A 26,246-nucleotide genomic window follows, 5' to 3' on the forward strand; every position below is an offset into this window, starting at 1 on the left:
AATGACTAGGAATGTACCATCTATCTCAATATCCAAGACTGCGTCTACTCACCGACAATCCCCACAGCCACGTATGCAATAACGGCGAGCACTATGAGTATACAGCACAGGATGTCCGTACAGCCTCTGCAACACAGAGAGAAGCGGCGTCAGAGCATAGCAAAGGACACTGATCATCACCTGACACACAGTATGGGGAATATACCACCTAAAGGGAAACTCCGTATAATATCGCACTGTTTAAAACTATATAAAGAACAAGAAATTTTGTCTACTCTGTTCACATCCAAAGCAACAGCAGAAATTGTCATAGTTTCCTTTTATACTGTTACAATGTGACCGAGCTCTAACTATACAATGGTCATGCGATCTCCCACAATGCACTGCTCCAACGTAAAAGGAGGTGGTTTTCGGGAGCAGCTTTGAATGTGAATGGAGAAGAAAATAGTAAATCTCAGCCTCTCTTTGAATAAATATTGTGCAGAAGGTTAAAGTGTCCCGCCATATCGTGCCAATCATGCGGCTGACTATCCGCCCTCTTAGTCTGTCCTGAATGATACATGTAACGGAAGCCATATTGGCTGTCACCCAGCTTTCCTAGGAACAATTGTCACGATTAGGCGGAAAAGGATGAGAGGGGGATATAAAGACATGAAGGAAGTTATCTGTCACACCGATCCTCTGTCAGGCGTCTGGTCTGAGAGATATTTATTAGGTACTTAAGACGCCGTGAGACAGCCGACCGCAAGAAATGGACGGTCACAGCAGGAAACTCATTATGGATTTTCACATTAAAGTCTCTTTATGTGGCAGAGTCTGGAAGAGGATTTCTTCTCATTAGCAGCGGTGGGAAGCGGCCATGTTGTTTCACAGGCTGAACACCAATCACTTCTCACTATCATCATCAGTGAATAAGGATGATGCCATTATCATCCCCATCAACCTTCCTCATACATAACTTTCCTCCATCATCATCTACCTCCTCTCTCCATCCTTCTCCCTCAGCTACACCTTCCCTCCTTCATCTGCCTTCACCAAGATCTGCGTCCCTCATGCAAATCGAATGTCCACCTCCATCATCTACCTCTGTCTTCATCAGTCAGCCATCATCCACCCTCTCACTCCCTATTCCGCCTCCCTCTCTCCCTCTTCCGCCGCCGCCGTCAGCCTCCCTCTCTCCCTCCCTCTTCCGCCGCCGCCGTCAGCCTCCCTCTCTCCCTCCCTCTTCCGCCGCCGCCGTCAGCCTCCCTCTCTCCCTCCCTCTTCCGCCGCCGTCAGCCTCCCTCTCTCCCTCCCTCTTCCGCCGCCGTCAGCCTCCCTCTCTCCCTCCCTCTTCCGCCGCCGTCAGCCTCCCTCTCTCCCTCCCTCTTCCGCCGCCGTCAGCCTCCCTCTCTCCCTCCCTCTTCCGCCGCCGTCAGCCTCCCTCTCTCCCTCCCTCTTCCGCCGCCGTCAGCCTCCCTCTCTCCCTCCCTCTTCCGCCGCCGTCAGCCTCCCTCTCTCCCTCCCTCTTCCGCCGCCGTCAGCCTCCCTCTCTCCCTCCCTCTTCCGCCGCCGTCAGCCTCCCTCTCTCCCTCCCTCTTCCGCCGCCGTCAGCCTCCCTCTCTCCCTCCCTCTTCCGCCGCCGTCAGCCTCCCTCTCTCCCTCCCTCTTCCGCCGCCGTCAGCCTCCCTCTCTCCCTCCATCTTCCGCCGCCGTCCGCTTCCCTCCCTCCCTCCCTCTTCCGCCGCCGTCCGCCTCCCTCCCTCCCTCTTCCGCCGCCGTCCGCCTCCCTCCCTCTTCCGCCGCCGCCGTCCGCCTCCCTACCTCCCTCTTCCGCCGCCGCCGTCCGCCTCCCTACCTCCCTCTTCCGCCGCCGCCGTCCGCCTCCCTACCTCCCTCTTCCGCCGCCGCCGTCCGCCTCCCTACCTCCCTCTTCCACCGCCGCCGTCCGCCTCCCTACCTCCCTCTTCCGCCGCCGCCGTCCGCCTCCCTACCTCCCTCTTCCGCCGCCGTCGTCCGCCTCCCTACCTCCCTCTTCCGCCGCCGTCGTCCACCTCCCTCCCTCCCTCTTCCGCCGCCGTCCGCCTCCCTCCCTCCCTCTTCCGCCGCCGTCCGCCTCCCTCCCTCCCTCTTCCGCCGCCGTCCGCCTCCCTCCCTCTTCCGCCGCCGTCCGTCCGCCTCCCTCCCTCTTCCGCCGCCGCCGTCCGCCTCCCTCCCTCCCTCCGCCGCCATCCGCCTCCCTCCCTCTTCCGCCGCCGCCCGTCCGCCTCCCTCCCTCTTCCGCCGCCGTCCATCCGACTCCCTCCCTCTTCCGCCGCCGCCGTCCACCTCCCTCCCTCCCTCTTCCGCCGCCGTCCGCCACCCTCCCTCCCTCCCTCTTCCGCCGCCGTCCGCCACCCTCCCTCTTCCGCCTCCCTCCCCTCCCTCCCTCTTCCGCCGCCATCCGCCTCCCTCCCTCTTCCGCCGCCGTCCGCCTCCCTCCCTCTTCCGCCGCCGTCCGCCTCCCTCCCTCTTCCTCCTAATAGTAGACATACTGGGATGGGTCGCTGACCAGTACAATCCGTACTAATATATTACCTGTTGTGTATCGGGCCCTTAAAACTCGGATCATATTTCCGTGGTTCACCTGAAAAAAAAAAAAAAAAAAAAAGAGAAAAGATTAATATTTTTAGTAGAAAGAAGTGCGCCCCCTGCCAGCTCTATGAAGTCAAGACAAGCGGAGAGATTGGCGCCTTCTACCTGCCATCCTGCTGAGTCACTACCCATGTGCATGGTGACTGGTGTGATGCTGCTTTTCTATTGGTATACGGTTGGCGGGGGCGGCTTGTTTGTCATTTGCTCCGAGAGCCGGGTGACCCCCAGCAGCGCTACGTAGGAGTCGTCACTCACCTTTCCTAAATGACAGAACAGCAAATCTCCCTATAGAAATACATATCACTACATAACGGCCATTCAGGAGCAAAGGAAAGATGGGTGACAACGTTTAGAAATACCTGACCTTTTCCAGTTTAGGGTGCATAGCCCTTTAAATGTACAGTATTAAATTTAGTGTTGGCGGAGACAGCGTGTTTCCCGCCCCTCCCTGCCGCTACATAACTGCAGTGCAATATCCCAGACCAAGAATTTTCCCCTTTGTGCAGCTTAGAACATTTAGCCAAAATTACAGAGAGTCACTAACGTAGCTGGGAGGGGGCACATCAGGAATAGCCCGCTATTTGGCAGCGATAAAATTATACACTGCACAGCGAGACAGCCCAGTGCAGAGAGACATGCAAGGCTTCCTGTACTAGACATACGCAGAGTGCCCCTTTAAATGCCTCCCCAGGGTGCATGTCCCTTTAAATGCCTCCCCAGGGTGCATGTCCCTTTAAATGCCTCCCCAGGGTGCATGTCCCTTTAAACACCCCCATTAACACAGCGTCACATCATTAGACTTTATATAAGCAGAGAGGATAGAAATCAGAGGTCAGTAGCAATGTTAAACCTGAAAGTCCAGATCACGCCGCCATTGCCCACCACAATCAACACCATCAGAGTGCTTCATTTTACAGTCTTAGCATGAAATAGTAACATTACTGATGCCTGCAGCCACCACAAGGTGGTGCTAGTTACACAAATCTTTATACAGCAAAAAAACTATTGCAGCTAGCTCCCCCTAGTGGTAGTTGCCAGGAGAGTCCTGCACAATATACAGTATCTGGCTGCATTGGCAATCCCCTAGACCAGAGATGGTGAACCTTTTAGAGGCCGAGTGCCCAAACTGCAACCCAAAACCCACTTATTTATTGCAAAGTGCCAACACGGCAATGTAACCTGAATACCATTATAGTATATTCTCCATGTCCTTTATCATTTAGCTATAATAGCCTGCCTACATTCAGTGCGCTGCCAGCGCTGTTCATAGTGCGCCCTGCGCTGATGAATGGCAGGAAAAGTCTAAGGCATATTGTTACACCATAGACCAGGGCTGGCCAACCTGTGGCTCTCCAGCTGTTGTAAAACTACAACTCCCACCATGCTTTGCTGTAGGCTGATACCTGTAGGCAGTCTGGGCATGCTGGGAGTTGTAGTTTTGCAACAGCTGGAGAGGCTCAGGTTGGCCATCCCTGCCATAGACTTTTCCAGGGTGCGGGTGCCCACAGAGAGGGCTCTGAGTGCCGCCTCTGGCCTAGAGTACAAGTCTGGTTTCCATAGGTTTTACCAAGTGCATTGCTCGTTAATGGTACTGAATCTCCCTGTGACTGTACCCAACATGTAAACTGGCGCCATCTATATATAAACCAGCGGTGTAAAGTACTAGATGGCAGCAGGGGCCTAGCTAAAGGCTCATGGGCCCTGGTGCAGGAGTTCAGCTTGGGCCCCCCTTCCCTCAGTGCTTTGTGGCCAGGGAAGCACAGTGCCGTCGTGCTGCCTGAGTCAAAAAATTGAAACGACACCCCTCCATAGGGTTTGGCGATATACCGGTGTCACGATATACCGTGGTATTATATAAAAAAACTGCGATATGGCGATATCGCCGTTTCCTAAATATCGCAGTATTTCGTGATGTCATAGAAGCGGTCATGTGCGCTGACCGCTTCTAAATCTGTGTTTGCGGCTGCCCGCCCCAGCATGAACCGATACTGGACATTTGCAGAGTACTTGTACTCGTGCAAATGTCCCCGATACCTGCTGGCCGCTTGCGGCGGCGCTCTTAGCAATACGACCGGCGTGAGGGAAGGAATTGTTACTCGCATTCCCGACACCCTACCTCTGAGAGGACACTGTGATCCGCGCAATTAACCCCTCAGGTGTGGCACCTGAGGGGTTAATTGGGCAGATCACAGCGTCGTCTCATAGGTCGGGTGCCGGGAATGTTCTTCAGTCTCTGCATTGGTGGCAGTGGGCAGTGCGCCCCCCCTCCCTCCCCAGCATTAATCATTGGAGGCCACAGGGTCGTCCCCCCATCATTGGTGGCAGTGGGCAGTTCTGATCGGAGTCCCAGCAGTGTAATGCTGGGGCTCCGATCGGTTACCATGGCAGCCAGGACGCTACTGAAGTCCTGGCTGCCATGGTATGTTAGTGAGCAGCATTATACTCACGTACGCCGTGGCCGCCGGGCGCTCCTTCTCATAGGTAACTGTGCGGCGCATTGCTAATGCTATAAGCATTAGCAATGCGCCGCACAGACAGAAGAAGGAGCGCCCGGCGGCCACGGCGCACGCGAGTATAATGCTGCTCACTAACATACCATGGCAGCCAGGACTTCAGTAGCGTCCTGGCTGCCATGGTAACCGATCGGAACTGCCCACTGCCCCCAATGATGGGGGGGGGGGGGGAGAGACCCTGTAGCCCCGGCCACAAATGATTAATACTAGGGGGGGGGGGGTTGAGTTACCAGAGGGGGCTGATAAGAGGCTGATCAGAGGCTGGGGGGCTGATCAGAGGCTGGGGGCTGTTTTTTGGAATTTTGGTTGGTTAGTGGTCACAAAATAAATGTGTTATTTATTTACTTGTTATAATTGGTATCGGTGAGTACTTAAATAAGAGTATCAGTACTCGTACTCTGTCTAAAAAAAAAAAAATGGTATCGGGACCTCCCGACTATAAACCACTCGTTCTGGTACAGAATTAACCCTGTAATGTTTTTGTTGTTACTAGAAGTCAATTGGCTAGTTACAGATACCCGAAATGGTGGAAAATGACATATAAAAGAATAAAAATTAACGTCTCCTTGTGGCTGCCCCATACAGTGTAACGTCTCCTTGTGGCCCCAAGTGTTTTTTTCTTCTAAATGGGCATTTATCACGATATATATCGTTATCGCGATAAATTTCTTAATATCGTTATCGTGGGAATATTTTTGATATCGTCCAACCCTACCCCTCCATGACAAATTCTTAACCTAATCCCTATGAAACTGGTATTTTCTTATGCAGGACAAGGGTCTTTGGGCCCCCTCAGGCTCCTGGGCGACTGCTACCTATAGCTACGCCCCTAGATGACTGTACTATGATCTTGTTCTACTACAGCCACTGTGGTGTATACAAGACTCTAATTACAGGGAGGAGAAAGCACTGTCCTGTCAACAGACCGCAGCCTGAGCGGCCCAGAGACATCGCATTACAATACTGTATTTACTGGGGGAACAGTATAAAACCGCCACCGCCTAGGGCAAAATCACTACGAGTCCTGACAAAGGACATCTATAGAATTTCACCAGTAATGACTAATACAAGACAAAGCTCAAAGACGACGCCTTATCATCATGGCTGGAGGGAAAGAACACAGTATTGTAGGAATTCTATTCTTGTACACAGGAGCAGTATTATAGCAGTTATATTCCTGTACATAGGAGGCAGTATTATAGTAGTTATATTCTTGCACATAGGAGCAGTATTATAGTAGTTATATTCTTGTACATAGGAGGCAGTATTATAGTAGTTATATTCTTTGTCAATTTTCTTTTTATTGAAAAGAAGCAGACAACACGTACAAAAGTGACCTTACATACACATTACATAGTCGTAAAAGTACAAATCAGGGCATCATCAAGGAGGATAGGCACATCCCCACAGACATGTAAAAAAGTGTGGACAGTAATTGCGGAAAGTCAAAAGCTAGAATCACAGTGTAAAGCAAGGATAATGCGCCGCAACATACACATATATAGGCACTTGGAATCATTGTGAGGACATACCCTACCCTTGCAGTAAAGTGCACATGCATATGTCACTTAGCTTACGGGGTCTTCACGACCTGATGGTGAACAGCGAGGCAACGGGCCTCACTAAAACAATCCTATAGTAGTTATATTCTTATACATAGGAGGCAGTATTATAGTAGTTATATTCTTGTGAAATTACTTTACCATATAGGCTCCTGCCCCCCGCCCACCCCCCCCCTTCCCCACATACCATACGTCAGTTACAATATAAAGTGTCTTATGTGGCAGAGGGACATATCAGCACAGTCAGGCACCAGCACCTAGGTTCCAATAAAACAAACCCCCTCCAGTATCTGAGTTTTTTCAGACTTGAATACTTCTCCTTTACCGTCTCAGTTTCATTGGCTCAGTTTCATAAGAACAGTACAAAGCCCATAGAAACCTGAGGCCGAGTGGTCCGACTAGTTCCCGCATCTTCTTCCTATTAATGGCATTGTCTCAGATCTGCCATGGTTATATGCTCCAGTCCTATCCCTCCAATATGAACACAGAACCCCTGGGAAATATAAGCCACCAACTCAGCCAGTATTAGTTACCCAACATTCCAGGAGAAAGGCAGAGGAATGGATGGAGGCTTTACTGCAAGTACCTAGGCAGATTCAGCCATTCAGGAGTCAAGGATGGTCACCCAGCTTTTCCCATCTTTCTATAGATCAGCGGTCCCCAACCGCCGGGCCCTGGATGATTGTTTGTTGGGCCGCAGCGATCAGGGCCGTCTTTAACGCGGTACTAATGAAGCGCTTCATTAGTACAGGAGGAACAGGAAGCGGTGAAGGATCTCACCCCTTCCTGGTCCTAGGCTCGGCTATCGGCTGTGCAGGGCTGCGCACAGCGCGAGGTCGCTCTGTGACCTCACACTGTGCACCGCGATACACAGCCGACAGCAGGATGAAGAGGATTGCGATGGTGACCAGGAGAGGTAAGTGTTTTTTTAATTTGCCCTGGGGGCTGACATGGATGGCTAAAGGTTGGGGGGTTGATCTGAGGCATTGGGGGTCTGATCTGAGGTCTGATTAACATTGGGGGTCCGATTGCTGGTCTGACCTATGGTGTAATGAAATTTTTTTTATTTTATTGTTCTACTCTAAAACCTAGGTGCGTCTTATAGGGCGAAAAATACGGTACAGTGCAGCAGAGACCAGTGCCGCAGAGACCAGGTGCAGCAGAGACCCTAGTCAGTTATATATTTTAATATGTACCTTGTGTTTTGTTATGCGTGTGAATCAGTCAGTGCCGACTAGCACCCCCTAACCCCCGCCCCCAAAATTGTCTTGGTATGAAACTGGTCCTTGGTGCAAAAAAGGTTGGGGACCACTGCTGTAGATGAGGATAAGTAGCAACAAAGTAATATTTTGTGCTGCTTATCTTCAATAAAAAAGGTTCAGACCAGTAAAAGCCCAGCCTATTCAATGCCATTTTCCTCATGATGGGACTACGGGAGATTATCTGGGGGCCATGATGCTTCTCCAATGACCTGTTTGAAGCAAACAAGCTGCAAGAGAAAGTAATTAAACCAATATTTACCTAGGAGTCAGTGGCTGAGAAGTATACATAAAGTAACTTAAAGCTGCATGCTTCAGTAATATGCCTTTCTCCTTCATTCACTTTCTTGAGGAGAACCTAAATCAGGAGCTTTTTGAACCGGACAGCAGATGAATGACACCCTAACAGATGTCCGGAGAAGGGCATCTTCAAAATCTATGGTTCCTATAAAACATCCTAACCCTAAGTTCCCAAATCACATAATAAATGGATTTCCTTTACACATCTCCTCCCCATCACATTCATCATTGGAGGGTATTTGGGCCTTCAGATGTCTACTCCAGTGCAGAGGAAATTCTTCAGTTTTTCATGTGGCTATAGGGAATGTTACAGAACAATGCAAGTTATTTGTCGTGAGTCACGATGGAAAATGCTAACTTTGGGCTCGGCTGAAGGCCAAGAACTGGGAAGAATTAAGTCTCTTGTGTCCACGTCCTAGAGTTGAAACTAGATGACAATTACAGGAGCCTTCAACCCAGTCAGATCATAAATGTAGCACTTGGCTGGAACAGCTAGTCAGTTGGTTTGTGTGTCCCCACCAATTCATCACATAGCTCTAGCCCAACATTGACACCATCAACATAGGTTATTGACATCAGGCGATTTTCTTGTTTGCCAAGTAGATGCCAAATTATTCTTCCAGGAGTACCTCCAGCAAGGACCAAAACCACCCATGAGCATAAAGGCTACACAGTAAGCAGTCTTCCAGCTTTGCTTCTGACAGCATTTTAGGTGTCAGAGAAACATGGTGCCAAACACAGAACCAGGTTGTGGGCACCAACAGTACATTGTGGCAGGAAGATGGAGCTCCAGCTTCTGAGAAGTTTCATCCTCAAGCTTCGTGGAACACCAACACATGACAGGTAAAGCCAAAACTTGACCTGGTTCGGAGATCAGTTCTTCAGTGTCAGGGCCCCATGAGACATATCCATATAGCTTTGTTTTCTGGACCACTCTGGGTGAGACATCCGGTGGAGTGGGATATTGGATTTATTAGTCAGATGTGAATAGTTTTGAGATTTTAAGAAGAATTAACCTTTATGGGTTGCCATCTCCATGATAGGTCACCAGATGCAACAGGCTACAGCCTGTTTAGGGTCGGTGTAGATTTGCAAATCACATAGTGCCCAGCTTCAAGCTGTCTTAGTGACTAAATGACATTTTCAGATTCTGAGTCATCGCACCCGAGTCACAACTCACAGATGTTTCACAAAGGACTTACGGCATAACCACTGTACACTTTGGGTTTCAAGTTTGAAGACCTCAGGAGGACTACAGAGCGAAAAGAACTTCCTGTGACCACTTCAGTACATGTACAGAAGACAGGAAGACATGGGTAACCCGGCTCTCTAGTGAAAGACCAAACATGCAAAAAACAAATGGCAAAATTATGTAATGGTCTAAAAGAAGACCTGTCATTGGTGCCTACAGCAACCAATCACAGCACAGCTTTCATTTGTTTAGAGCAGAACACAAAATGAAAGCTGTGATGCGATTGGTTGCCATGAGCAACAAAGACCGCTCTTCTTTTGGACATTTCCATAAGTCCTCCCCTTTGTTATATCCATGATCTGGCTTTCAGTAAGGCTAGGTTTACACGGCGACTTTGGCTGGACTCTGCACGGCCAAAGATCGCAGTGTGGCACGATCGGCTTCACAACTAATGAAAGTGAATGGGGTTGCACTGTGACCCACAATTTGCCAAGAGCACGATATAACAGTTGAAAGATATCCAGCAATTTAGGATTTAGGGAGACTGTCCTGTCACAGTAACTTGTAGGTCACAGCACAACCACGGGCATGCGCAACCAAGTTCACAAATCTGCCCCAAAGTATGAAAGTGTACCATATGTATCAAAAGAACTGTGAAGAGCCCTCAACCATTTCCTAACTCCTTGAACTGAAGAGCCCCACAAGGGTGAAGGACAAGCACCCTCAGAGGCTCATTTGTGCGACGGTGTTTACTTAGGCAGCATCTCCAGCACGACCATCAAGTCTCAAAGTTCTTGGTTAGAGAAATGACTTGGGTGCCACTGGTCTTTAAAATGTCAGACCTTCCAGCATTGACCATGAACGCGTTTCATACCGTACTTTCTGTGCACAGGAGTCTTCCCATAAAACATCTGGAAACACTCAGTAGTGACAGATCCCCGAGCTCCATGCCTCTTCTCTTTTATCAGATGCCAACAGACAAGCGCTAGGATGTTGTGCTCACTATCACACAGCGGCTTATATTTTCCATTTGTTTCTGAGCAATTGGAGACTAGAAATGTTCCATCAAAGGGGTTGTCTGGCTAAGAATACTTATTTCCAATAGAGGGACCTCCATTCAGGATTGTCAGCTATTAGCCAGAGTGGTTACAAGGAGCATCTTTTATTCTGGAGGACCTGGCATGTCAGTGAATTACAAAACCAACATATTGTTTTGATTAGTCATCATGTAATGCTTCATTTTACCTGCGGGGGCACTGCAGGAAAATTGAACACTTGCTGACAAGTTCTCTTGCAGATTAGAGGGGTCCCAGCAATGGGACAATATGCGATCATCCCTTATTTAGTGGATCATTCTTTCAAAAACAGGACTGTAAAAAGTAGACAACCCCTTTAAAAATACATTTCCCTTTGCCGAAAGAATCTACGTCAGAAGTAATCTTCTTACGATGGCAACGGCCTGAGTTATAATACCGGAAAAAGCTTCTGAGTTCAGGGTTATGAGACAGCACTGGGTTGTGGATTAGTTAAAGATAATCTACCTCTAGGTATCACTATCAGACATGTTGAGAGTTGTAGTATCAGAGCCACAGATTGAGGACCATCACTGTAGCTGAACGAATAATTATCCAACATCCAAATCCTAACAGTCCACTGATAATCTAATGTGTATCTGATCCCTCAACTAGCATTTTGTACTCTCCAAAATAAGCGCCGCCATAGCTTTCTTGTGGCCACTTTTGTCCCTCATGTTATGGTAGTGGGTGTGGAACCAGTGTCAACCAACAGATTCTACTTGGAGCTACTCCTAAAGGCATTACCCTGGCAGTTTCCTGGTTTTCACCCTTTAAGCCCTGTACAAGGACCTGAACTTTTCTGCAGGGGAACCACCAGGCTGCTACCTCCTGCAGTAGGGACAGGCCAAGTTTGGGGCAGGCAGAGTACAAGTAATCCAATAAACAGTCTGAGGTCAGGGCAGACCGCGAAGAGTCAATACCGAGGGTTTGAAGGGCCAAAATCCAGGAAACAGGCAAAAGACGGTACACAGGTAAATAAATGAATATAGCACACCATTGCAGGGACTAGTAAGCTAGGAACCTATTGTTCAGGCACCTTCCCACAGGTGAAAGCACCTTAAGTACCCCAGCCATTGGCTGATGAAGAATAGGGTGCATGCCAGCTGGCCCTTTAAGAGCTAGAGAGAGCATGCTTGTGTGCCTATTGGGCAGAGGAGAACAGGCCTTGCCGGCCAGCGGGCCACAGCCCGAATGTAGGGTCAGAGCTAGCCTGGCAGCCAAGCACACTGCGAAGCAGGGGACAACGTGAGGAGGGTCTGCGCTGCTGGGAGAGGAGTTCAGAGCAGCACGGCTGTAACAACTCCATAGAAATACATGTCTATTCATCCAAAACAAGGATGCATACTAGGAGTTTCACCTTTCTTGACACAGGGACCCTTTGCAGTGAGCTGGTCATTGGGGTCCGGCTGCCAGAACCCCACTAATCAAAGGGGTGAACTACAGGTGCACTCACATTGAAGTCAATAAGCAACCACGTATCCCATGGTCTCTGACTGTACAAGAGATGCACTTTACAGCAGAGCTCCACTCTGGATACTAGAAGGGGGGCCTAGGCAGAGAACTCTTTTCTCTGTGTGATTTTCATTTACCCTTATAAGCTATGTGGACAATTCCTTTAAATGGGAAGTTTGGACACCTGAAGACAGGGGCGTAGCTAAAGGTTCATAGGCCCTGGTGCAAGAGTTCAGCTTGGGCCCCCCTTCCCTCAGTACTTTGTGGCCAGGGAAGCACATAGCCTTCGTGCTGCCTGAGGCAAACATTTGCAATGGCACCACCGCATGCCAGATTCTTGACCTTACCCCCTTCCCTCCAGCCAGAGGTGCAACTTAACCTGCATGCACTCTCTATAATACTGGTGTCTTCATATTTGGCACAAGGGTCTATGGGCCGCCTCAGGCTCCTCGGCCCGGTAGCGACTGCTACCTCTGCACCCCTTATAGCTATGCCCCTGCCTGAAGATCTGCTGATGGAGCTGTATGGGAAGTACCATGTTTTATACATAGGACATGTCCATAGATATTGATGAATCCTGTCCGTAGAGTAACTTCTATATACCAGTGGACAACAGTACCTTCCTCCACAAGCTGCAGTCTCTGACATCTGTTCTCTGGTCCTGAATTCCAGCACAGTTTATATTGGACTGGGCGGCCACGGTTAGGTCTGTCTTGTTTACCAAGGATGAAGAACGCCTTTCATTACTACGTGGCCTTGGCATCCAGCAGAAGATGGTCATCCAAAGCATCAAAGGCATAAATGACCCCCTGCTGAAGGAAGGGCCCAAGGCCAAAAAGCAAACTAGTAAATTTCTGTTGACAACCATCTCACATCCAATTTCAGCTTTAGCCTAGAAGCACAGGCCTACTGAATAAGGCTGGCCAGAGACAGGAGATGGTTGTCAGCTGACAACTATATTTGGCTTGACCAAACAGGCATGTTATTTATATTGGGGGAGACCAAGGTGGGAAGATGCCTGAGTCCACTGGGCTTGGGAGATCTACTGTGATCCATTAAGACCAGGGTGACAGCCCTAAGGGGCACTTTCACCTGGAGGTGGCCCTGGTATGGAGAGAGCTGCATGACAGGTGCTATTCCAAGGAGGCCTTGCTGGATTAAAGATTGCTTGTAGGTTCTATGAGATTACTGATGAATTATAGGGAGTTGGTCAGGGCCCAGTAGGTTAGGAGTAGTATTCATGGTGTAACGGGCAGTCAGTGGATAGACTGAGACATAGGTCTGGCATCTGAGGAACGCGATAGATAAGACAGGCAGCAGATGTTATAATGGATTGAATCGGTGTCAGTCTGCTCCTTGGTAGACCCCAGTAAAAATGTATTGTCACAGTCTAGGGTGGGACGTGATAAAAGCGTGGAGAAGCAGGCTGGTCTTCTGTGTGAGGACAAGATGGATGTGGCAGGTTGTGGCAAGTGAGAGGATTATAGGAAGGAAGACGACTTGTGTTCTTCACCCCCACAACTAAAACCACATAGTGGAGAACCTAACCCTCTCCTTCCTACAACAAGGTAGCCATGGGACCTCCACAAAATGCTACCAGCCTGGCACATGGCAAATTGTACTGGTTATCGGACCAGGTTATCAGTCACTGCTAGTGGCCCAGGTTATCACATTGCACTAGTTACATCAACACAGGTTATCACATTGCACTAGTTATGACAGCCGAGGTTATCACATTGTACTGGTTATCTGATCTAGTTATCACACTGTATGAGTTATGTCAGCCCAGGTTATCACATTGCACTAGTAACGTCAGCCCAGGTCATCACATTGCACTAGTTATGTAAGCCCAGGTCATCACATTGTACTGGTTATCTGATCTAGTTATCACATTGCACTAGTAACGTCAGCCCAGGTCATCACATCTGACTAGTTATGTCAGCCCAGGTCATCACATCTGACTAGTTATGTCAGCCCAGGTCATCACATTGCACTAGTTATGTCAGCCCAGGTCATCACATTGCACTAGTCATGTCAGCCCAGGTCATCACATTGCACTAGTCATGTCAGCCCAGGTCATCACATTGCACTAGTCATGTCAGCCCAGGTCATCACATTGCACTAGTCATGTCAGCCCAGGTCATCACATTGCACTAGTCATGTCAGCCCAGGTCATCACATTGCACTAGTCATGTCAGCCCAGGTCATCACATTGCACTAGTCATGTCAGCCCAGGTCATCACATTGCACTAGTCATGTCAGCCCAGGTCATCACATTGCACTAGTCATGTCAGCCCAGGTCATCACATTGCACTAGTTATGTCAGCCCAGGTCATCACATTGCACTAGTTATCTGACCAGGTTATCACATTGTACAAGTTATGTCAGCCCAGGATATCACACTGTACTGGTTACCTGACCTGGTTATCACACTGTAGGAGTTATGTCAGCCCAGGATATCACATTGTACTGGTTACCTGACCTGGTTATCACATTGTACTGGTTACCTGACCTGGTTATCACATTGTACTGGTTACCTGACCTGGTTATCACATTGCACTAGTTATGTCAGCCCAGGTTATCACATTGTACTGGTTACCTGACCTGGTTATCACATTGCACTAGTTATGTCAGCCCAGGTTATCACATTGTACTGGTTACCTGACCTGGTTATCACATTGCACTAGTTATGTCAGCCCAGGTCATCACATTGTACTGGTTACCTGACCTGGTTATCACATTGCACTAGTTATGTCAGCCCAGGTCATCACATTGTACTGGTTACATGACCAGGTTATCACATTGTACTAGTTATGTCAACCCAGGATATCACACTGTACTGGTTACCTGACCTGGTTATCACACTGTACTGGTTACCTGACCTGGTTATCACACTGTAGGAGTTATGTCAGCCCAGGATATCACACACATCTAGTTAATGTGGTTACACCCCGACTGCTGGGAAGTGATATGGCTCCGGGTTATCAGATTTTGCAGGGTGGTATTTGCCGTTGACTTATTTGGGGATACATCACTTGTGCTTCACCATGTATCATGGCATTAAGAGAAGGCAGTCCCATGCAAAACCTCAAACACAACACCACCTTGAGCTCTGCTACATCTGTATACACTGGTTAGTAGCAGAATACAACACATCCCGGGATGATCTGCAGCATGTAGCTGATGGGGCAGTGCTGGTATTTCTACGCCATGAATGTGGGCACCAGACACCCCCAGTGCCTTGTTTACACCAGTCCCATCACCCACATAAGTACCCACCGTCCGCCGCCATGACTTACCATGCTTCCCATAGTAATTCTCTTGATCCCCCATGCTGCCTGGGTCTCTCCTGCTGCTGCTGCCCGCTCCCCTCTTACCTCCCCCGCCTGCCTTTTTTTCAGAGCTCTATTTTCTCAGCCTCTCTCCCCCACCCATGTCAGCTGGTCCCAGTCACCCAATTACACCTCTCAATCCCTTCCAAACTGGTCTGACTGGTGTCAGGTTCACAGAGGCGGAGGGGGAGGGCTGATCAAGGCAGGCTGGGAACCCAAAGCAGAGGTAGAGGTGGTGCTGATAGAGACCCCCTAAGTGGGAAAAGGCAGAAACAGGAGCGTGCAGCTGCTGTGTGGTGTCAGGCAGGGGCACTGACAGCGCGGGGTGCCGCCATAATTTATGTAGCCCCGCCATATTGTAGACAGCAGCTCAAGCTCACTGCACACTTTATACGGCTGTTCCCTCTGACCCCCCACCTGCACACATGCATGCTCGGCTCAACGTGTTCTCAATATGGAGACAGGAATAAGCGGATACCAGACTCCTCTGCCACCCCCCCAACTCCAGACTCCTCTGCCAGTGCTGGACCCCTTTGCCCCCTCTGGATTCCTTTGCCTTTTCCAGACTCTTGTGCCAACCATAGACTCCTCTTCCAACGCCAGGCTCCTGCTTTTTTTCAGACTCCTCTGCCACCACTAGAGGGAGCTCACTACATACAGATTATACAGCCACCACTAGAGGGAGCTCACTACATACAGATTATACAGCTCACTACATACAGATTATACAGCCACCACTAGAGGGAGCTCACTACATACAGATTATACAGCCACCACTAGAGGGAGCTCACTACATACAGATTATACAGCCACCACTAGAGGGAGCTCACTACATACAGATTATACAGCCACCACTAGAGGGAGCTCACTACATACAGATTATACAAGCCACCACTAGAGGGAGCTCACTACATACAGATTATACAGCCACCACTAGAGGGAGCTCACTACATACAGATTATACAGCCACCACTAGAGGGAGCTCACTACATACAGATTATACAGCCACCACTAGAGGGAGCTCACTACATACAGATTATACAGCCACCACTAGAGGGAGCTCACTACATACAGATTATACAGCCACCACTAGAGGGAGCTCACTACATACAGATCATACAGTCACTACTAGAGGGAGCTCACTACATACAGATTATACAACCACCACTATAGGGAGATCACTACATACAGATTATACAGCCACCACTAGAGGGAGCTCACTACATACAGATTATACACCCACCACTAGAGGGAGCTCACTACATACAGATTATACAGCCACCACTAGAGGGAGCTCACTACATACAGATTATACAGCCACCACTAGAGGGAGCTCACTACATACAGATTATACAGCCACCACTAGAGGGAGCTCACTACATACAGATCATACAGTCACTACTAGAGGGAGCTCACTACATACAGATTATACAACCACCACTATATGGAGCTCACTACATACAGATTATCCAGCCACCACTAGAGGGAGCTCACTACATACAGATTATACAGCCACCACTAGAGGGAGCTCACTACATACAGATTACAAAAAAGCCAGGCTCCTGCTTTTTTTCAGACTCCTCTGCCAACTCCAGGCTCCTGCTTTTTTTCACACTGCTCTGCCAAAGCCAGTCTCCTGCTCACACATGATGAGCTTAGATACACAGTTTGGCATACAGTATTACACATGATGGGCTTAAATACACAGCTCGGGAGTCAATATCACACATGATGGGATTAGATACATAGCTCAGGAGACAGTATCACACATGATGGGTTTAGATACACAGCTCAGGAGTCAGTATCACACATGATGGGCTTAGATACACAGCTCAGGAGACAGTGTCACACGTGATGGGCTTAGATACACAGCTCAGGAGTCAGTATCACACATGATAGGCTTAGATACATAGCTCAGGAGACAGTATCACACATGATGGGCTTAAATATACAGCTTAACGGACAGTATCATGCATGATGGGCTTAGATACACAGCTCAATGGACAGTATCACGCATGGTAAGCATAGATACACAACTAGAGAAAAAGTATCGCACATGTTAGGCTTAGATACACAGCTCGGGAGACAGTATCACACATGACAGGCTTAGATACACAGCATCACACATGATAGGCTTAGATACACAGCTCAGGAGACAGCATCACACGATTGGCTTAGATACACAGCTCAGGAGACAGCATCACACATGATTGGCTTAGATACACAGCTCAGGAGACAGTATCACACATATTGGGCTTAGATATACAGCTCAACGGATAGTATCATGCATGATGGGCTTAGATACACAGCTCAATGGACAGTGTCACGCATCGTAAGCATATATACACAACTAGGGAGACAGTATCACACATGGTAAGCTTAGATACACAGCTCGGGAGACAGTATTACACGATAGGTTTAGATACACAGTTCAAAGGACAGTATCACACATGATGAGCTTAGATACACAGTTCGGCAGACAGTATCACACATGATAGACTTGGATACACAGCTCAGGAGACAGTATCACACATGGTAAGCTTAGATACACAGCTCAGGAGACAGACATGATAGAATACACAGCATCTAATATTAACCATTTCCAGCCCTATATAACAGGACATGATAATTAGAGGGACTGCTGGCTGTTGTGTCCGGTTTTAGATGCCGCCATTTACTGTACACACGTGGACGCTGAGATATTTACCACCCCTCGCTCTCAACAAGTTGTCACTCCTTTGGCCCCTCCCTCTCTTTATTCCCAGCCGTGCCCCCCCCCCCCAGGCTATGTCTTTCACTGATCCCTGTGTGGTAGCTATGCTTCACCTGAAGCATGCTGCGTTCACACCTCACGTATACAGAGCTAAGGAGAGCTGCAGTGTAAAGCATGGGAAGAAACATGTGACAGGAAGTGGATTTTGGACTGACACAGACAACAATGGTCTGGAGTCACTGATGATAGTAAAACCAACCAGCGCAATCTGGAGGACCCAGCACTTTTTAACATTACACAGACAGCTCAGAGGACAGTGGTAATGCTTACTTTCTCCAGTGGTGGCGCTGCAAGACGAATGAGCCTCTGTGTGTGTCAAAGCTGTGCATGGGGCGGCTGCCAGTAAATGCCAGCAGATTAGTAGGTAATAGGTTACTGGGAATGCCGTACAGTGCCGACCTTACAGCGGAAGGCACATTCATATAGAGTTTCATACAATCTTCGGCGGTTTGTAGGATTTTCCGTCTGAAGCCTCAGAATACTGTGAAATGTTGCGCCTGACTACAACTTTGACAGCCAATAGAAGTCAAGTTGACAATGTGGCGCAACACATAAAAGTGGGAATCCAGTCTAAATGATTTGACATGTATTTGATATTGGTAAAGTATATCTTGGACCACAATTTAAAGGGGTTGTACGGGTTCAGAGCTGAACCTGGACATATACCCATCTTCACCCCTCCGGCCCCCCTGATATGAGCATTGGAGCATTTTATGTTCCGATGCTTTCCTTTGCCCTGCGCTGAGTGGTGCAGGAGATCCAGTGACGTACCGGGCTAGCCGGACATGACCATGCGCCGCCAGATCCGGCTGTGATCAGGCCACATGCTCCGATGCTCTCCCTTGCCTTGTGGTGTATTGCGCAGGGCAAGGTCTGTTTGTTTATATCATTACACTGCTAGGTGGAGGCTTCCGCCCAGCAGTGAGCCCGGTGATGTCACCAGCAGTAATGGGCGGGCTTTAGCGCTGCCCTAGCTTGTAAAACGGCTATGGTAGCGCTAAAGCCCACCCATCAGAGCCAGTGACATCACCGAACACACTGCTGGGCGGAAGCCTCCACCTAGCAGTGTAATGATATAAACAAACAGACCTTGCCCTGCGCAATACAGCACGAGGCAAGGGAGAGCATCGGAGCATGTGGCCTGATCACAGCCGGCGGCGCATTGTCATGTCCGGCTATGCCGGATCCGATGAACTCCGTCAGGCTGTTCTTTTGCCAAAAACTCCTGCCAATTTGAATCAGCCCTAAATGTGTATTAGCAAAAACAGAAGGCAGTTAAGAGAGGGCAGGATCGGACTACGCATTGTTTATTTGTAGTCTGTTACCATGGAGACACACAGGTCTGCACTAGAGCTGTAGGCAAAACGTTTTAAGCGAACCATTTTCGAAGTGTCTTGGAATTGTGAAAAGCTGGTTATAAAGCTGGTCTTATGGGCCGGTGCGTCTTAGAGGGCGAAAAATAGAGAGAAGATACCAGGACCACACAGAGGAGAAGCCAGCTGCTGCAGGCGGGACCAGGGCCGGGTAAGCTGCGAGGGGGGGCTGCCAAAACGTAGCTTTGCTTGTGTTGGCAAAAATCCTTGCACCGGCCCTGTCTCTGGTGGCTGAGATCTGTGACCAGGTGGATGATCTGAAGCCGTCTCAGACAACCCAAAATTCCGCCCACACAGGAAATGTTTTTCTTTTTTTTTATTCTAGAACTTAATCTTCAAACATCTGTTTCCTACAGAGTTAATGTGACCAGTCTCAAAATTTGTAAGGTTCACACTGAACAGTTTTATCCTGAAGGGAAACAGGAAAGGTCGTCCACCCACTTTCGCCTTAATATATACATCAATCGTTAAGACTCATGTTAACCCTTTAAGGCAATGGAAGACGAGTACCCAGACCATAGACAAGAGTGCGGCTGATTTTGGCAGAAAGCTTCCATATTTTTGTCATTTTGAACTACGCCATTTTCCTGTTCCGCACGTCCCACCCAAGGTTAAAAATGACTATTCTTGTCAGGAAAACGGACAAGAATAGGACATGTTCAAGCTTTTTTTTGAAGGACAGTAGACCGGAGATACGGAGGCGGACAGTACACAGAGAATTTTTGTGGCCCAATGAAACGAATGGGCTAACATCCAATCTGAAAAAATGCGGGCAAAAAATACAGTTGTGTGCATGGGGCCTTAATCAGATGTCAAAGTTGGTATCGGAGAACAGGCAGAACCAGGCAGGATTCATTATCACGGAGCAAGCAGGTTTGTAGTCAACATACTGCACTTAGTTTACCTAAGCTGACCACATGCGTCTTCGTAAAATATCCAGCCAGGCGTATCACTATTATACAGAGGACTACGCTTATTTGTATAGGAAGATAAGATCACAACAGCTGTCCCACCCTGCAGAGCAGTAACCACAGTGTCCACTAGGCGACAGTATAATCATACCGGCCTACAGCTATCATCGCAAAGATGACATCATCCATGTAACCCACATGCTGCCACCGCTGCGTTCTGCAGAATAGCATACTAAATAACAAACAAGTGGTAGTGAAGAGCCCCCAGCCTTTTCCAAACCATTTTCCCCGTTTTATAGGATGGACAACTAGGGTTTATCAAACCAACATCTACTGGAGCACAGAAACCAGGGGTATATGGACTTAACGAGCAGCATAGCTTACGCCGCAAGGATGTCAGACTCGTGGCCCTCCAGCTATTGCAAAACTACAATTCCCAGCATGCTCTGATAGCTGTAGTCTGTATGGGCGTGATGGAAATTGTAGTTTTGCAACAGCTGGAGATCCACGAGGTCCTTACGGTATTCAAAAACATCCAGATATGGGAGTAGATGTCCTACATATTGATGTTCCTCTAGGTTCTGGATACCTCAAAAGGTGGTCTATAGTTCCCAGGCTTGGTGTATAATAGAAAGGTAGAGTTCCGCACACCCCTGAGATATCATATTATTAGATCTATCTATAACATACTTGTAGGTTCCCACAGATTACTTTTTAGATGTTCCTCTAGGTTCTGGATACCACAGAAGGTGGTCCATAGGTCCTGGGCTTGGTGTATAATAGAATGAGTTCAACACACCCTTGAGATATTGTATTATTAGATCTACCTATATCCTACTTGTAGGTTCCCACAGATGACAAGTCATTTTGGTTGTGGGATCAACAGGTTTTAGGTTCCATATTTCATTTGGACTGACACCTATGGGGTGTGGACCCTGTATATTTCAGCAGAAATGCTTGTGGTTTTACTTATGGTGATGACGTGTCATGAGAGATGATCACTGGGTAAAAGCACATGATTCTCACGTATACATTGAACCGTGTGTCATCCTTTTAAAGTTCTCCTTTCTCATGGTCAGTCTGCATCTACATCTTGTAGTACTTGAGTATTGTTGAATTCTATAACCAGTGCTAGGAAAACTTCCATGATGGACTTCATGGGGAGTAGATGTTGGGGCACACGTAGCAAACCCTCATACAATGGACATCCATGGCTGCTAGAACCATACAGATGCTAAAGTACTATTGTAGGCCGATGCACCTGGGAGGGCCGCACATGTGTGGGCATGGGCCAGCACCATGAGAAGCACTGTACTTTGACTCTCTTATGGAGTCCTCTATGCCTATGAGACCATTGATGCGGGCTGAGGATCAGAAATGAAAAATACTTGCTCCCGATCTTTGCTCTGTGTAAATATTCCACCAATCACTCAACAGGTGAGTGATCTGATTTTTTTTTTTACGCGGAAATGAATATCGGCGTTTGTCAGTAACATATCGCCCCAAGTAAACAGATGATGTGTTGTTGACAAAATGCAAACTGTATGGGGGGTGAACAATCGTAAAAACAATCATTTGCTCCCCTTTCAGTTTGCAATGAGCCATGTCAGTGACCCCTTAAATGGGCGATGATTAAATTGCGTATTTGTGATCGGCGAATGTTCAAGGCTGAAAGAGCCCTGTATGAAAGGACCCTGAGAACATTGCCCAGGCCATGGCATCTCCTGACCAAGAGTAAGGGCAGAAAGAACTATTGGTGCCACTGAACTTCTGAGTAATTCCCTTTGAGAATTAATGGGAGCAAAAATAAGAAAATCTGTAATGAAACTAGACCTTTAGGTACAAATGAGCAAAGAGAGGAAGTGAAAAGAGGAGGAGGAGATGGAAAGAGAAACGGAAGGAAACCCTCAACAATAATAAGGAAACCTGAAGACCCAACACAAAACACAACAATGTGAAGAAACACCATGGATATATGACCAGTATCAGCTAAAATGGAGAAATACCAGAGGTTATATGGAGTAATAGGAGGAGATATAGGATAGGTTATTTTGAGCAATAGGAGGAGATATAGGAGAGGTTATATGGAGTAATAGGAGGAGATATAGGAGAGGTTATATGGAGTAATAGGAGGAGATATAGGAGAGGTTATATGGAGTAATAGGAGGAGATATAGGAGAGGTTATATGGAGTAATAGGAGGAGATATAGGAGAGGTTATATGGAGTAAAAGGAGGAGATATAGGAGAGGTTATATGGAGTAATAGGAGGAGATATAGGAGAGGATATATGGAGTAATAGGAGGAGATATAGGAGAGGTTATATAAAGTAATAGCAGGAGCTATAGGAGAGGTTATATGGAGTAATAGGAGGAGATATAGGAGAGGTTATATGGAGTAATAGGAGGAGATATAGGAGAGGGTATATGGAGTAATAGGAGGAGATATAGGAGAGGTTATATAGAGTAATAGAAGGAGATATAGGAGAGGTTATATGGAGTAATAGGAGGAGATATAGGAGAGGTTATATGGAGTAATAGGAGGAGATATAGGAGAGGTTATATAGAGTAATAGCAGGAGATATAGGAGAGGTTATATGGAGTAATAGGAGGAGATATAGGAGAGGTTATATGGAGTAATAGGAGGAGATATGGGAGAGGTAATATGGAGTAATAGAAGGAGATATAGTAGAGGATATATGGAGTAATAGGAGGAGATATAGGAGAGGATATATGGAGTAATAGGAGGAGATATAGGAGAGGATATATGAAGTAATACAAGGAGATATAGGAGAGGTTATATGGAGTAATAGAAGGAGATATATGAAAGGATATATGGAGTAATAGGAGGAGATATAGGAGAGGATATATGGAGTAATAGGAGGAGATATAGGAGAGGTTATATGGAGTAATAGAAGGAGATATAGGAAAGGATATATGGAGTAATAGGAGGAGATATAGGAGAGGTTATATGGAGTAATAGGAGGAGATATAGGAGAGGTTATATGGAGTAATAGGAGGAGAGTATAGGAGAGGTTATATGGAGTAATAGGATGAGATATTGGAGAGGTTATATGGAGTAATAGGAGGAGATATAGGAGAGGTTTTATAGAGTAATAGGAGGAGATATAGGAGAGGGTATATGGAGTAATAGGAGGAGATATAGGAGAGGGTATATGGAGTAATAGGAGGTGATATAGGAGATGTTATATGGAGTAATAGGAGGAGATATAGGAGAGGGTATATGGAGTAATAGGAGGAGATATAGGAGAGGATATATGGAGTAATAAGAGGAGATATAGGAGAGGATATATGGAGTAATAGGAGGAGATATAGGAGAGGTTATATGGAGTAATAGGAGGAGATACAGGAGAGGTTATATGGAGTAATAGGAGGAGATACAGGAGAGGTTATATGGAGTAATAGGAGGAGATATAGGAGAGGCTATATGGAGTAATAGGAGGAGATATAGGAGAGGTTATATGGAGTAATAGGAGGAGATATAGGAGAGGTTATATGGAGTAATAGGAGGAGATATAGGAGAGGTTATATAAAGTAATAGGAGGAGATATAGGAGAGGTTATATGGAGTAATAGGAGGAGATATAGGAGAGGTTATATGGAGTAATAGGAGGAGATATAGGAGAGGTTATATGGAGTAATAGGAGGAGATATAGGAGAGGTTATATGGAGTAATAGGAGGAGATATAGGAGAGGTTATATGGAGTAATAGGAGGAGATATAGGAGAGGTTATATGGAGTAATAGGAGGAGATATAGGAGAGGTTATATAAAGTAATAGGAGGAGATATAGGAGAGGATATATGGAGTAATAGGAGGAGATATAGGAGAGGTTATATGGAGTAATAGGAGGAGATATAGGAGAGGATATATGGAGTAATAGGATGAGATATAGGAGAGGATATATGGAGTAATAGGATGAGATATAGGAGAGGATATATGGAGTAATAGGAGGAGATATATGGAGTATAATGCTCATCATTCTCACTATACTATGTCCCGTCCTGTAGTTGGCAATGACATTATACTGCTCTTACCATACGCTCCATCAGGAGGTGTCTTCTCTGTGTCATCCTCCATGTCTGTATACTGGTGTGCTGTGTACTCCCAGCCGGGGTCTCTCCTCCTATATCAGAGCCTGCGGTCTGTGTAGAGCCCCCCTGCCTCCATACAGGAGCTGTGCAGCCCCCTCCTCCCTGCTCTGATGAATTCCTCAGCCCCTCTCCAGATGTCACTTCTGCAGCAGCCTGGTCACGCCCATAATCTTCATAATGACACCACACCCTATAGGCCTTCCACCAATAGGAATGAAGGGGAGTGCCCTTGGTGAGTCTCCTCTGATACAAAGCACGCCGCTACCTTCTTCCAGTATAGACCGCGTCTTATAAGAAGCAGCAGTCGCTGAGGAAGATGTGCCCAGGTGTGAACCTAGGCAAACCTCGACACCAAGAGTTAACCCCAGTGTGACAAGACCCTAGGCCATCAGTATTAAACACTCGGACAATCCCTTATTTGTGCAGAATATGGCAGTATAACTTGGCCAGCAGGTGGCACTACTATCTGGTCACCATACCGCATGTCTCTCATCATTGTGCTCTGTGTGCTTATCAATGCCCCTGAATGTGCGGCATTATACGGGGAGGCTGGGTTTACTGTTACATACTAGGCGGTTTTATATGTCATGTCTGCATGTATAATTCATGCTGGATATCTGAGGCGATGAGATCATCCCAGGGTGTGTGACGACAGTGTGACATTTAAAGGGGAATTACTCCGATTTATCAAACTGGTGTAAAGTAGAACGGGCTTAGTTGCCCATAGCAACCAATCAGATTCCACCTTTCATTTTTCAGAGCTCCTTTGGAAAATAAAAGGTGGAATCTAATTGGTTGCTATGGGCAACTAGGCCAGCTTTCCTTTACACCAGTTTTCATAAATCTGTGTGTGGGTGATTTGGAGTACACACAGGCCCGTATCAGAGGTCCCCATCTGCACCCAAAGAGGAGACGCCTGTGGTGCAGTCCAGTATTAGACATTGTGATGGATCCCACCATTTACCCTCCTAACCAAGAGACAGCACCCATCAAGATCAGTAGGTGTGCAATAGTACAGCATGAATGCCACTATTAGCTCCTCCCTCCTGTCACCCTGTGGTGGGAGGAGCAGACTCCATGTCACATAGCTTCTCCCTCCTGTCTGTGTCACCCTGTGGTGGGGGGAGCAGACTGCATGTCACATAGCTCCTCCCTCCTGTCTGTTGTCACCCTGTGGTGGGAGGGGCAGACTCCATGTCACATAGCTCCTCCCTCCTGTCTGTGTCACCCTGTGGTGGGAGGGGCAGATGCCATGTCACATAGCTCCTCCCTCCTGTCTGTGTCACCCTGTGGTGGGAGGGGCAGATGCCATGTCACATAGCTCCTCCCTCCTGTCTGTGTCACCCTGTGGTGGGAGGGGCAGACGCCATGTCGCAACCTGTTTTGTTTATTTGTAAGTACTGCCCCTGGTGGCAGGGTTAATGTAAGGCGGGTGTGGGGATTCGCTCTGGTAGACAGGACAAGCAGACGCAGAATAGAGGCAAAGACCAGTTTGTAATCACACTTAGGCCTCTTTCACACGGGCGAGTTTTCCGCGCGGGTGCGATGCGTGAGGTGAACGCATTGCACCCCCACTGAATCCGGACCCATTCATTTCTATGGGGCTGTGCACATGAGCTGTGATTTTCACACATCACTTGTGCGTTGCGTGAAAATGGCAGCATGCTCTATATTGTGCGTTTTTCACGCAACGCAGGCCCTATAGAAGTTAATGGGGCTGCGTGATAATCGCAAGCAAGTGCGGATGCGGTGCGATTTTCACGCACGGTTGCTAGGATGA

At 47.7% G+C, this 26,246-nt stretch overlaps 1 protein-coding gene across 3 annotated transcripts in view; it reads right to left on the reverse strand.

The window, feature by feature from the left end:
* SLC44A2 (solute carrier family 44 member 2) overlaps positions 1 to 24,598 on the reverse strand; it is a 42,006-nt gene extending 17,408 nt beyond the window's left edge. For 2 of the 3 annotated variants that reach the window (XM_044278811.1, XM_044278809.1), the window contains exons 1-3: positions 24,410 to 24,598; positions 2,557 to 2,605; positions 53 to 126 (exon numbers count right to left, since the gene is read on the reverse strand). In XM_044278811.1, coding sequence (XP_044134746.1) covers positions 53 to 126; positions 2,557 to 2,605; positions 24,410 to 24,452 — 166 coding nt within the window. In that variant the 5' untranslated portion in view covers positions 24,453 to 24,598. Of the gene's footprint in view, positions 1 to 52; positions 127 to 2,556; positions 2,606 to 15,266; positions 15,397 to 24,409 lie in introns of those variants that run through there. The other variant, XM_044278810.1, reaches the window with a different exon arrangement.
* Positions 24,599 to 26,246: the final 1,648 nt, after the last annotated feature.

The sequence above is a fragment of the Bufo gargarizans genome, chromosome 2 (assembly GCF_014858855.1).
Source record: "Bufo gargarizans isolate SCDJY-AF-19 chromosome 2, ASM1485885v1, whole genome shotgun sequence".
Classification (NCBI taxonomy): Eukaryota; Metazoa; Chordata; class Amphibia; order Anura; family Bufonidae; genus Bufo; species Bufo gargarizans.